This window comes from Channa argus, chromosome 10, assembly GCF_033026475.1.
Source record: "Channa argus isolate prfri chromosome 10, Channa argus male v1.0, whole genome shotgun sequence".
NCBI lineage: Eukaryota > Metazoa > Chordata > Actinopteri > Anabantiformes > Channidae > Channa > Channa argus.
In genome coordinates this window covers 2741813-2756133 of record NC_090206.1, presented here as the reverse complement: position 1 = coordinate 2756133, position 14321 = coordinate 2741813, and the positions used below count along the sequence as shown (strand labels likewise).

The 14321-nt window shown below is 40.9% G+C and overlaps 1 protein-coding gene and 1 non-coding gene across 2 annotated transcripts; both read left to right on the top strand.

Annotated features, from left to right (window-relative positions):
* The first annotated feature begins 139 nt into the window (after positions 1 to 139).
* trnaa-ugc (transfer RNA alanine (anticodon UGC)) lies at positions 140 to 211 on the top strand. The gene has a single exon. It is a non-coding gene; the product is annotated as a tRNA-Ala (tRNA).
* A 3225-nt stretch (positions 212 to 3436) lies between these two features.
* Positions 3437 to 14079, top strand: mmp17b (matrix metallopeptidase 17b). Its single transcript, XM_067519637.1, has 12 exons — positions 3437 to 3508; positions 6818 to 7020; positions 7867 to 7999; positions 8097 to 8250; positions 8441 to 8549; positions 8688 to 8865; positions 9225 to 9401; positions 9540 to 9639; positions 10102 to 10175; positions 10874 to 11023; positions 11198 to 11473; positions 11635 to 14079. The coding sequence occupies exons 2-12, from the start codon at positions 6892 to 6894 to the stop codon at positions 12024 to 12026; spliced, it is 1872 nt and encodes a 623-aa protein (XP_067375738.1). The 5' UTR covers positions 3437 to 3508; positions 6818 to 6891; the 3' UTR covers positions 12027 to 14079.
* Positions 14080 to 14321: the final 242 nt, after the last annotated feature.

Genomic DNA, 14321 nt, shown 5'->3' with positions numbered 1-14321 from the left:
ATATACACAAACACAGACACACACACACACACACACACACACACACACACACATATATATATATACATATATGTATATATATATAAAAAACTAACATGTGATGTTTCTTATATCAAGATGCTCCGATAAAAAAACAGCTGGGGATGTAGCTCAGTGGTAGAGCGCATGCTTTGCATGTATGAGGCCCCGGGTTCAATCCCCGGCATCTCCACATTTTGCTTTTAGACCAACGACCAAACCGACTTTCTATTATCAGAACTCGCAATGTCTCATCAGTTTTTTAAAACACTTTTAGACCTTGAACAAACGAACCGAAAGATATACAGGTCGTGTTTGGGTAATTCAGGGCAGAAACGTATTTCTTTCATTCACATCAGAATTTACCTTTACTTTTTTTTTGCAGGGGTGAAAAATATAACACCATAACTTAATCATAATAGCTCAAGCCTACAAAACATGTGTCTGTTTTAACCATAGCAGCTAGTTGAGACGCACACCAGTAATTATCTCATCTCTAAAAGGAGAAGCATTGCATTGTGGGATTTCTAAAAACAACTTCCATTGTACCTACTCAGCATTTTACCCTGCTTACTTTTCAGAGAATCACTCACATGTTAAGTCCAAGAAACTAGAACTATTTCACAATCAACCACAAATATCAAGATGCCTTTAAACAATGACAAATTCATTTAAACCACCATCTAACTGAGCCTGCATCTAAACAAATTAGCTCCTTAACATGGCATCATTTCCCCCTTAGGTTATGCATTTGGTGGAAAGCAATGACTCCAGAAACTGCAACATTCATGGGTGATATCGTTTTAAATAGTTTTATCTGATACACAGAGATTTTCTTTACCTGATAACAACTGATATTTATTCCAGATGCGATGTTTTCATTGGACTTAAAATGTGAAAAAAGACCAAAGCTGTCACCTGTATTATACGACTTCGGAGTTGAATCTATTATTTGTCTCGTTAGAAAACAGTGGCAATAAAGTGTAAGATCAGACCAATCAGCTGCACATCCTCTGTCACAGCTGCAGTTTCTGCATGTAGACATCTGCTCTGCTCCAGTTCCCTTCGGCATCCGGATTTAGAGCCCAAACTAATTTAATGTGCTGGAGTACTGTTATTTCCACTTGTGACTGCAGAGGCGACCTCTTCCTTTGAATCCATCTTCAGCAACTTATCTAAAGATTGAGTCACATTATAAATGCAACCATAGCTCTACATTGCAGGGGCAGGTCTCTCAGCCCTGATGTCCACATAATAGTAATGTGTAATAATCACAGTTTTACACTGATGTCTTTGTCGATCTAAGACCTCGACCTCTTTTATTCTCTACCCAATCAGGTTGGTCACATGGTTTGGTAAATCTTTGGCATGGAATAAAATGTTGAACCTCAACATCTGGGAACATGTCTGAAATGCCCCTTAGCAGTCAGATCATATGCATATCTGAGCAGAGGGATCCCATATGTGCAGGACTTCAGAGAGGCCCATTCACAAGTTAACAGAGGCACCATGCACTCCATAAAGAGCATTTTTTTGTTGCTATGGGCAACAGCAAGATGAGCACAGTCCCAGACACATAGTTCCATTCACATATTTACCCCCAAAATCCCCACCCCCACTAACCAGCTAGCATCCATCACCCATTACTCAACGGTAACCTTTGACCTGTCCCTGCAGCTGCATTTGTGAGGAAGTAACCTGTTGTCACGGTGACACAGGAAACATTTAAACTCTGTTTAACCTAGAAAATATTTAATTTTATGTTAGAGTAAATTAATGTAAGGAATTACATTGCAGCATGCTGTATAAATAAATTTTTGATCGATGTGTTTGCTATAAACTTGCATTTCTCTGGTTGTTGCAATATACACATATGTTTAAGTAATGCATATAGTTTTTATTTATAATAATTTTATTGGTCATAAAACAGATTTTTGCCATCTTTCATTTTCAGGGAGAGTAGCTTTGAAGCCGTTTTGTAACTTATTTATTTATTAACTAACCTATTATTTAGTTATGTTGCCTCTTCCACAGTTGATTTTTGTGGAAGAGATATTGTTTTAAGATCTGTGCCTCAAAATTACAACTGGGAGGTTGATATAAATGTTACTTTTCCCACTCTGCTGCTCATGATAGTTTAAACCAGTGGTCGTCAACTGCGGCCCTTAAAGACCCCTTCTCTGCCCAAATGGTGCCCTACCCATCTCTGATTACCTGTGTGGTCAGCTGGGTAGTTACCCAGTTGCTTTGCCATTCCTCTTCTGACTTGGTGAACACACATGATTCAGGTAATCAGCAGTCGCTACCTGACAAATACAGCTTTTAACCATCTGGTTAAAAAAGAAACAAAACCACACTGCTGTCACCAAACCCACTGACCCCAATGATTCCATTGAACAGGAAAAGTATGTGGAAAATTCCACCAAATTTCTTGGATTTGGTTATGTCATGGTAGATCACATTGATCATGTTAGACCACAGCATGAGAAATGAATGTCATGAGTAAACATACCGCAGCTCAGAGTGGGGGCTTGGTAAAGATCAGCAGTCAGTCACTGGAGCAGCCTATTCTGCCACACAAACACATCAGAGGACTCGGGTTTCCTGCAAAAACACCCCCATCAGCGTTACACATGTTTGTGCTATGCTCCATTGTCCTTCAGTAGACAAAGAGCAGATTAGATGGAGTTTAATGATCCCAGTGAGACGTTGGAGCAGCTAAGACAGAAATAATATTAGTATTGACATGAATCAGCCTAAAGCTACATGACACAACTTATGCTTAAAATGATATCCTCTTGTTTTTAATGTACATTTTCTTGGCATGACTTCAGTAAAAGGATATAACCTGCACTCAGAGAAAGAGGTTGATGTGCCGCTATGTTGACCCTGTAACAACTGTCTCAAAGGCTTAAAACAGAGAAACCACAAGTAAAGAAGGAAACACACACACAGAGAATGGGAGGCACAAATCTGCTCATCTTCATTTTAGTGTTTTTTTTAATGCTCACTTTAAGAGGATTGTGGGTAAAACGTTAATGACATCATGAGAGAAGATACTCATGGCCATGCAGATGTTGGACACATGTAAAGATGCACTTCCACACAGTCTCTGAACCCATCTCACTTGCTAATCCTTCCTGGGTCAATCGCGGGATTCCAGGTTCAACAAATGCTGGACTGGGACTAATTGTTTTCATTTTAGAACAGATAAATCTGAATAAAAAACATATATGTTGAACATTTGTTGTAAACCTGGATGCAGGGATCAAAACCTGGAGAAGTGGAAGGCAAACAGGAATTTCTGCAAACATGAAGGCCTACATTTGTCATGGCAGTGTGGGAGTGGGTGGGGTAGAGGGTGGGGGTTACAAGCGAGGATTTGAGGGAAGATGCAAGAGAGGAGAAAGGACCCATCTGTTCTTATAGTGGCAGATAAAAAGGGAGTGAGCGAGAGAGAGGAAGGACGGACGTAAGAGAGAGCAGGAGGGTAAGCAGGACTTCAATTCTTAACTTACTAGTGCTGCTTGTTTGCTGCTGTTTGGGGATTGTCTCATTTCTGCTTTCATTTCATTTGATATGTGCATTTGTAGCCACAAAACATTGTGCGTCCTCACTGTCTCACACTGTCAGTTGCAATGTTGCATGTCAGGACCAGTCACTGTTACTGTACAGCCACATTATTTAGTCACAAGGGACTTTTAGAATTCGTGCAGGGTCACTGGCAGGGTTTTATACATTTTGATGAGTGGAAGTCCCCCCGACCTAAGCTACAAATGAACCACAAATAAGTCTGGAAATGTGTTTCAATTATGTACTTCACAGGTTTGTTGACTGTAATCTTTACTCTAAAATATCAAGATCAAACTAATTTCTTGAGATTACAAAATCTTATATTTTTGTATCAATAACAGCAATAATAATAATAATAATAATAATGATGATGATGATGATGACGATGATGATGATTATGATAAAAAATAACATTGTAAAAAATAATTGAAGTTCTCCCTCAAGGATAACAACATGTTCTAACTACGGTTCATTTCTTTAACAAACTGAGGGATGAACATTTCCTCAAAACCCTTGAAACAATGTTTTTCCACTTTCCCTTCACATAAACTTCATTCTCATCAGAAACTCAAAGATTTATTTACTCTTCATAAACATATTTCAATTCCAGCATCATTACAGGTACAGTACATGTTGAAGCCAACTCTCAGATTCTCTCTTTATCAAGACAATAAGAGAAGAACACAATTCCCAAAGTGGTTCCTTTTTAAAATCCTCTAGAAAGACCATTGTGAGTTTCGTACTTGACTACTGATTATTTTGTTTGACGGTGTAACTTTGTTTTATTTATATTTAAGTATTTTTTCCCATCAGGTAGAGGTAACTAATAAGCCAATGAGAGCTTCCCTCCCCTCCCTGCACATGTATTTCATCCTTATGATTGTTTAGGGAATGTAAAGTTACTTCATCCTGTGTTGGAGACGGGGTTGCCATCTTCTGAGAGATGTGTTCAGCCTACTGCTGTGGCTGCAGTGGGTTAACTTCATAACTCCTGCTCTGTTTGGTTGAAAAGTTGTTTAAATAGATCACATTTTAGGGAGATGGGTCAAAGGCAAAACAGCAGTTCTGATCCACTGTGGTAGCACAGAAAGTCAAAACACAGACTCCAACTCAAAGACAGAGGGAAGCTGTACATTCTGCATGTTGTTGTGTTTTATTTGTGCAAAATAGATAAACTTAATTTCTGTTTTGTCCTAAAACTAGTCAAATTTAAATGTATTGAGTAAAAAAACATGACCACATCCTTACTTCAAAACTCTGGACCCTCATATTCATCATTCCATAGAATCATTACATACCACCTCTGTTTCTTATTCTACATCTCACTTATTCATTTTTAGTCTTTTTTATTCTAACAGATGTCGAAGTTATGCTTGGTGCTGCCTGAGCAAAGAGCATCTGTAACAAGACAAAAAAAATATTCGGGCATTAAAACCTTTTGTTTTCATTATTATTATATTTAACCTATTTTTTAAACCAGGAAAACCTCATTGGGATTAAACATCCCTTTCACAAAAGTGTCAAGACATGATTAAATTACAACAAAGTAAATATACGACCATGAAATATACCAAGATGAACTTAAGACCCAGCGATATTAAAACCTTAGAGCAAATCCCCGACATTGACAGACAGAAGATGCACATAGATTTAACAGTAAACCTTGAAAACACCCCAAGCTCACCAGACTGTAACTTTTTTTTTTAATTTAAATCACATAATATTAAAGGATATTAAAGCCTGGCAACAGCAGCTGATCACAGCCAGTGTGTGTATCCTGACAAATAAACAATAAATGCATGTAGTGTCAGACCAGCTCAGGTCTGTTTGGAGGTCAGTTTGGTGCAAGGCACTGTTCCACAGTTCAGTTCTCACAGTTGGACCATGTGGGGACATTTATCTATTTATGATTTATATTAGGACAACAAAGTATGGAGGTTTTATATATCACAGCTTAACATGATTTCAGATACTAGGGAGCCTGTTTGCTGATTGTAAAAGTCTGTCCCTTGTGCTTTTGCCCTCTCTTTCATCTTATTAGCACTGTCCTCTTCCTCCAATCAGCCTCCCTCCCTTTTCATCCCTTCGTCTGTGTCCCCGTGCACCCCCCCCCCCCCCCGGCCCGCCTGCTTTAACTGAAATGGTATACCCTCTAACTTAATTAAATGAAGCATCTTCTTGCTGACACAAACCCGCCCACTCACCGGTGTCATGTACAGCCGTCTGTGACACCCTCCCCTCTGCACTTTATGGTAATATCCTTCCATCTTCTGATTGGATCTGCTGGATTGTCTCCCTGGTGGGAATTACCATCCACTGCTTTCACTGAGTGCCTTAACTCATTCATGGTACCGTGACACTGTACGTCGAGGAGTTTTTCCTGATTCTGCAATGAGAAAATGAGGAACTGTTCAGTACCTGTCGAATGGTGTGAGAACAGAAACCAAAAGCAGATTTATTAGACGTGTTAGTGCTTTGCTTCTCTTGTAAAGTTACTGAAGACGCTGGGGATAAGACGCTTGTATAAAGGTGCATATTTATTAACAAAAGGTCAAAGAGAGGAAGAGGACATGAGTAATCATTGACAAGAATGTCTTTAAAGTTAAAGGACCTAAAAGAAACAGGAACTAAAACAAACTATTTCATGCAAAGCTGTAGAAGACATACTGCATAAAGACCCAATTTAATTTCATTACTGAAATAATGAATGTGCAAAAGCAAAAATGTAAATCAATGTAGACAGTTCTGTCCATGGTTGCAAACTCCTATCAGCTGTTTAGGATTCTGATGGCAGTGGGGAAGAAAGACTTCTTCAGTCTTGAGGTTCTGCATTTCACACTTCTGTACCTCCGTCCTGAGGGTAGAAGTGTGAACAGTCCGTGCTGGGGGAGGGAGGGGTCTTTGAGGATGGACAGTGGAGTCCTGGTGATCTTCTGTGCAGTCTTCACCACTCTCTGCAGGCGTTTGAGGTCCATGACAGTAGTGCTGCCGTACCACACAGTGATGCAGTTGGTCAGGACACTCACGATGACGCAGCTGTAGAAGTTGCTGAGGATCTTAGGCGACATGCCAAACTTCCTCAGCCTCCTCAGGAAATACAGCCGCTGTTGGTCCTTCTTGACCAGCTGCGTGACGTTAGGTGTCCAAGTGAGGTTATCATGCCCAATTTATCATTAAGCTATGAATTTAATTTATCATTACTATTTATCTGTTTCTTAAACTCTAGTGATTTCTCTCCTGCACTGAAGGCGCTGAAGATCTCCCCTAACTGACTTCTTCGTACAAAAACATGCAGCCAAGATGAAGATGTGGATTATATTCCTCTGCCTAAGCTATGGATGGATGCAAACATCATCTAATGCTGGTGTGACCCCAACCCTTTCTTCTGCACCAGTGACACCAACTGAAGATGAGAGCATCCAACTGGTGGTAAAATACAAAACATAAACCTTATATGTGGAGAAAGGTTTTCAAAAAGAATTATTACAAGTTACATTTTTCCTGCCACTCTGTAGTTAATAGATGAACAACCCTGGTTCTGACTCGCACTAAATCCACATTAACAGAAGCCAAAGTCAAAATCAAACTGATAAGATGAAAAGACATGATGAAGTTGAAAGAAAACATGTAAGATGATGAAATAAAAGTCAAGATAAATAGTCAAATGTAAAAATTCAAGAAAAAGTTTAATAATAAAAAAGAAGACAAAGATGAGATAAAAAGAAAAACTGTCAAGATAAGAAGCTACAGTGACATAAAAAACAAAATCAAAAAGAAAGAACAACAAGAAAACAGGCTAAATAAACAGATTAAAGACCACAAACCAAATACTACTGTATATTATAGAATATAAAACAAATAAAATGATTGAAACAACCCAAATGAGGAGAATTTAATATGTTAATAATTTGAATAATAAGGAATTGAATTAATTGAATTTAGGCAGTGTGAAGACAATGTGAAGTTTTATCACTCGGCTTTAAATGTTTGGAGCCATCTTGTGAGATGAGCACTCAGCCTGCGACAAAGGCTAGAATTGTTGTTCTAAATCATTCAGATTTAATGGAGATGGAGACGGAACCTAGACTTTGGTGGTGATACCAACATAAAGGCAGGTGGATCTTCACAACGTGGTGCACAAAAACAAAACTAAACAAAATGAATTGACATGTGACACCAGTTGTAGTTTTCTATTGGCCTAAATCCTGGAGGAGACACAATCAACTGAACTGTTCATGAATGAAGAACACTGGTGATTATGTGTCTTCCTCTTAGGACTGGCTGATGAAATATGGCTACCTCCCGCCCTCAGACCCATCCACTGGACAGCTGCAGGCCTGGACAGCCGTCACTAATGCCGTCAGGGCCATGCAGAGGTTTGCAGGCCTCAAAGACACTGGAGTTGCAGGTGACGATTCAAATCTGCTTTCTTTGCTGATGTTTAAGGCTCCTAAATCTCATGCTGTGTATGTGACACGTGGAAACTCTGATTGTTCGTTGTTCAGACGAGGATACAGTGGCGTTGATGAACAGTCCACGCTGCTCCTTACCTGACCAGGAGGAACCGTCCACATCACTGGCCAATCAACGAGGGAGAAACATGAAGAGGAGGAGGAGGATGGCTATTTCCATGTGGACACGCAGGAACATTAACTGGAGGTGAGAAAGTGCTGCTTTAGCTTCCTTATTACAGATTATGATCAGGTAATGTGGTAAATGATCCAAACAACAAAGTTCTTACAGCTGTTTTACAGATGCATGTAATTAGGATGGATCTCTCCGTCTGTCTCTATCTTTTACACCAACACACACACAAACTTTTTAGTTTTTTATTGTTTTCTCTTTATAGGCTGCATTCATATCCCTCCTCTTCCCATCTGTCCCGGGAGATGGTTCGCTCGCTGGTCTTCTATGCTTTAAGAGTGTGGTCAGAGCCAACACCCCTGGAGTTCCATGAGGTCAGTGTGTGTGACTGATGCTACAGTAATGGCCTGATGGAAAGATGGTAGATGAACCATCTACGTCAAACTGCTGAGACTTACTGTACTTTATATCTGCACGTTAACTGACTCCACTCTCATCCCCTCCGACGTCAGGTGAGCGGTCCAGAGGCAGCTGACTTGCAGGTTGACTTCCTGCATGGTTACCATGGAGATGGCTATCCGTTCGATGGGGCAGGCGGCGCAGTTGGACATGCTTTTTTCCCCTCAGACCCTGCTCGGGCAGGAGGAGTCCATTTGGACGCAGAGGAGCAGTGGGCCTTTAGGCAGCCAGGTGTCACAGTGTTCACCCTCTCATGTTATCACACAGTCAATTCCAAACACTAACGACTGATGATTATTTCACTTTGATATTCAGTGGCAGATATAAATTCAACTCAAATGCTGCAGTGTGCTGAACTAAGAACAGCACCATTGTCAGGGAAGTTGGTCCATTCTCTGTACAACAGCTTCATCTTGTGGTGTGTAATGAACATTACACCCTCTGGTGTGTAGGGTGTGTTTGGGCCAAACCAGCCGTTTCCCCCACTCAGTGACTTCCTATCAAAAGTGAAATTTAAGACTGATCCCTGCAGGTACACATTTAAAGCACACGTTTCACAAGCTTTGCACCGTTTCCTCCCCCTCCAACAGCCTCCGAGGGTACTGACCTGTTCACAGTACTAGTACACGAGTTTGGCCACGCGCTCGGCCTGCCTCACTCCTCATCACGCCACTCAGTGATGAGGCCGTACTACCAGGGACCTGCTGGAGACCCACTCCATTATCGCCTGGGACCACAAGATCAGGAGCAAATCACACAACTTTACGGTGAGATCATGTGCAGCATGAAGAATTTAGGAAATGGTGTTTTTTTTGGTCATCAACTGCAGGTCTGGCCTGTGAGGAAGCTGAGCTTTAGTTTCCTCATTGTCGTCAAGATTTGAATGTTTTTGGCTTTTGATTTAGGTAAAAGGAAACAGCTGCCGGCTACCGATGCTCCTCAACTTTCCCCGGAGCCCCAGATACATCACAGGTCCCATCACCACCACCACCGCCACCACCAAAGGTATGAGTATGACTATACACTCACTGGCCACTTTATTAGGTACACTTAGTCAATCAAATACAATGCAATAGAGTGGCTCTCTCATGAATTCTACTTTTACGATGTTACAATTTCTCGGTGTTTAAGTTCAAATTTCCAAAAAGGTGATAATTCTACTTTCTGTTTATTATTGGGGCCAAAGTGGTCGGTGGAGTTCTACTGCACGGGGATTCTAATGTTTTGGCCAACCTATTAAAATTGAATGAGGGGAGTCAAAGCATTAGAAGCATCTCTTAATTTAATGCACTCACTATGCCCTCAATAATAAACAGACTGTGACTTATTAAATCTTTTATTTTAGTATTTTCCCCACACTTATAATTTGTTTAAAGCTCGAGAACATTATGTAGGTTTGTTTACATCTCAAAAATATGGTAGAATGTAATGATAAGAAAACGTCTCCCTTTGTTTTTCTTTCGTCAGCTCTTTCATAGATCGCTGTAACACCAGCTTCGATGCGGTGGCAAGAATTCGAGGAGAGACATTTTTCTTTAAAGGTTTGAATACATATAAAACTGCGGGGGGGGGGTACACACATTCCTCTATATAGAAGGCCTCACAGCTGACAATGCAGACAGTTTCAGAGCAAAAGCCATGAAGTCTAAGAAACGGCCTGCAGAGCTCAGAGACAGGATTATTGCAATGCACGCATCTGGGGAAGAGTTGGGGGAGTAGGCCTTTAGTAAAAAAGCTGACCAAGAATGCAATGATCACTGTGACTGAGCTCCAAAGAACTATAGTGGAGATGAGACAGAAGGGCAACCATCACTGCAGCATTAGGGCCACTCAGTTCCTTTAATTGAACAGATACATACAACTCAAACTCTTTCACTTAAGCACGGAATATTCCTGTTGTCTCTCTGCAAAAACTCTGTGTCTTTTTCATGTTTTCCGTGTGCTATGACTCCACTAACAATCATCTGATCAGTTTCTCATGCCGACTTTCAAACATTAGCTCACTCTTACGTCACAGCCCACGCCCACGAGTCTGACAGCTGATTATCAATAACAATCAGGGCATAAACAGGACTGTGACCGTATGCACATACTGATTGTTTTAGACAGCGCATGAGCCTTTGCGATGTGAAATTAGAAAACATTTATGACTAGTTTAGCAAGATGGAGTCTATCTGGCTGATCTTCTAACCCATTCCCTCGCTTCTATTTCATACCGTCCCATTCCTTGTTCCTTCAGGACTGACGATGTGGCGAGTTAATGGTGCAGGGTTGGTGTCGGGTCGTGGCGCTTCAGTAGGCAGGCTGTGGGGGGGTCTGCCTCCTGATCTCCCCTATCTTCATGCTGTACTGGAGAGACAGTCAGATCATGCCATCATCTTTATCAGTGGTATATTAAAGTAATGTGATGTCAGTGTAACCTCATTTTAAAGTCACCTGTCTTTTTTTTTATTGCTTTAATAATTAAAGCAATAAATAAATAAATGAATCATTCACCAAATTGAGTCAGAAGGGAGAAACAGTTTATAGATTTGAATTAATTTCAGCTTGTGTGCTGTTGCAGGCTCCCAGTTCTGGCTGTTCAGGGACCTGTCCCTGCAGGAAGGCTACCCTCAGCCCCTCTCTAGCCTCAGGATGGGGGTGAATTTGGATGTAGCAGATGATGAGGGGGAGGAGGAGAAGGCAGCAGCAGCAGCAGCAGTACGCCAGGGCCTGGTCTGGGACCCAGAGGAGGGTCCTGTATGGGGGAATATTGGGGGCACAGAGGAAGTGAAGCACGAAGACACGTGGACTCAGCTGCTCAGAGAGGGAGTCAGTGGGATCATCACAGACAATGATGGTAGGGACACAAACTGTGCAGATGTATTAATGCTTTAAAGCGACAAAGTGTCCTGGATAAACCAGGCTGCAAAATGTCTGCTGTACTTAAGAAGGAGATTGGAGTGAAGTAACAGAGGTATTTAAAACCATGTATGTTGTTGGTCCCTCTTTCTTCTCCAGGCTCAGTCTCTCTCTTCAAAGGTGACTCCTACTGGAAGTTCATGTTTCCAGGCTCCTCACCTGAGAATGGGTACCCACGGTCCTCAGCTGACGACTGGCTGGACTGCCCTGACTCATCCTCCTCCTCAGCTGGTGTGGGCGACCTCTCCTTGTCTCTGTCTCGGCCTGAAGGGAGGCAGGAGCTCAGGGAGAGATGGAAAAATGTGGGGGGGAAGGAGGAGGAAGCAGAAATAAGAATGAGGGGCCATGGAAGGGACAGCCATCAAAATAAACAGGACAGAGATTCCCACACTTGGACACAGTGCACTTGTCAAAACGGAGCACAGGGTTACAGGACAGTGTCTTTTACTGCTGCCTTGCTGCTGGGCACATGGACACTGTTGGCTGTTTAATGCTTTACAAGGCAAGAAAAGTCAGGAGTTGGTGCTGTGACATACTCATCCACTCAGAGTATGTTCACCCTGTCTAGGACATCGTTCAAAATATTTGCTATTTTTCAAGGTTGATATTGTTTTGAACAATTATAGTTAATAACCAATGGTCTCTATAATAATAACTACATAACTAATTCAGATGTGCTTTGACTTAGCGGTTTGACCTTTGAGCTTGCAAATAAAACGCATGTAAAATGTAACGTCCATTGTCAATAATCAGTACACAAATAAAAAGTTGGGTGAACATTCCTATGAAAGTCACTGGGCCCAGCAGAGTGTATGTCCACCCCATCAGAAATCATCCACTCATGACAGATGACACCAATTAATACATCCAGCAGGCAACGTCTCAGAGAATTAACTGTCTTCACCTCAGTCCTTCGCGTAACCAGTGGCTATTAGCTGGAAGCGTCCTCAGTGTCAGCTGTGTTTTAGGTCTGTTTCTCTTACACTGTGTCTGCACGGGAAGCGTAGCGTAAGCGGCATGTTGAGTCACATTTGTGTCCCTCCTGGACATGTGCTCGGGCACGTACGTGCACACTGTCACAGTCCTGTTTGTGACCTGATTGTTTAATTGATAGTCAACTGTCAGACCCAGATGTAGGCGTGAGCTGTGACGTAAGCGTGAGCCAATGTTTGAAAGCCGGCGTGAGAAACTGATCAGCTGATTGTTAGTGGAGTCATCGCATGTGGAAAACATGAAAAAGACACTGAGTTGCTGCTAAGATATCTTTCCGTTTATAATGAAAATGTGGTTTTAAAAAAGTTATACACACAACACTTAAGATAATCTAGGCTGTGTTCAGTAGCAGCACTAATGTAGAAGTTAGATTATTTCTTTCAGTTGTCGCCACAGTTGTTTTCTACCATAATAGCTTCTCACAAACAGCCGCTGAGAAAATATCAAAACGCCATCAAATGACATTCTAAATGTGTTATTAATTAAAAAGAGAGGGAACCTGTACATCAGTTTAGGTGTTTTTACTCCGGATTGACTGATTAGACTGCTGATTAGACCTATGACCACGTCAAAGTTAAACCCGGCTGTAATCGGAAATAAGCAAAGAGACTGAATCAGAGAGACCAGGCAGCACTTATTCTGAACTGATATGAAAAAAACCCAGAAAACAGATTCATTCTGATGGATTAAATTCTGATTAATAAATAAATTGTAATTTATAAATGAAATTGATTTGTAAATAATGTATTTATAAATTAGTTTCATGGAAAAACAAAAATTCTTGTAAACTATGTACATTGTAAACTTCCCGGTTATCTTCATCTGCTGGTGCTACATGTGCATAATAGTTGAACAAGAATATTAATAAACATACACCACTGATCAGAACACTATCAGCCTGCATTTAAAAACTAAATGGCTACACATCGACTGTCAGAATCGGATGCTTTAGGTTGAGTAGATCCACATTAATAATCAGTTTGAGCAGAGAAAGAAAAGAAACTGAGAGTCTGCTCACTAATACAGCAATAGCAAATAGCTATTTTGATATGACTTTACTGTCAGTTTGCACTGAAACATATATTATCTTTTTATCACTAACAACCATTAGCAACAATAGCAGACATATATAAAATCCTCATGCTGAACATATCTCTGGCTTCAGATTTCACACGGAATTAGGCTACACAACAATATGGACTGATAAAATCATTTTCCAGCCAAAAAGAGTTAAATTGAGGGAGCAACAGGCTGAAGAAAGATCTACACACACTGATCACTCCATTTCCACTGTGTCCCAACTTGTGGCCTAAGATAATGTCATGGTTTAGGACGAGTGTGGACCCAACCATTTTTTGCTTTGGATAGCTGGAATGCTTTGGTGCATCGGCACAGCTTCATCTCTCCATCACCACCACAATGTGACAGGAACATTGAACACTGAACCAAATGAACTCCAGGTGAGAGCAGGCAGGGCTAGATGAAAGGACGGGAAAACCAACCAAGGAGGTTTAGGCAGGAGAAGACGGATGTGCCAGTAAATGTATGTAAGAGAAGCTTAAAGAAAGTGTAAAAACCTGAAAGTTTTTTTTGTGTTTTTTTTACCTGTTTTTATCAGTGTGTCCCTGGTAAAAACAAGAATTGTCTTGTCATTACTTAAATAGACCTGCGGTGAAGAAAATGTGGTATGAAAGTACACACAGAAAGTAGATGCTGTTAATAAGTGATAAATTCTTATTAAACCTGAAACAACTTCACATCTGACATATAATCATAACTGTGGTTATCTGTTC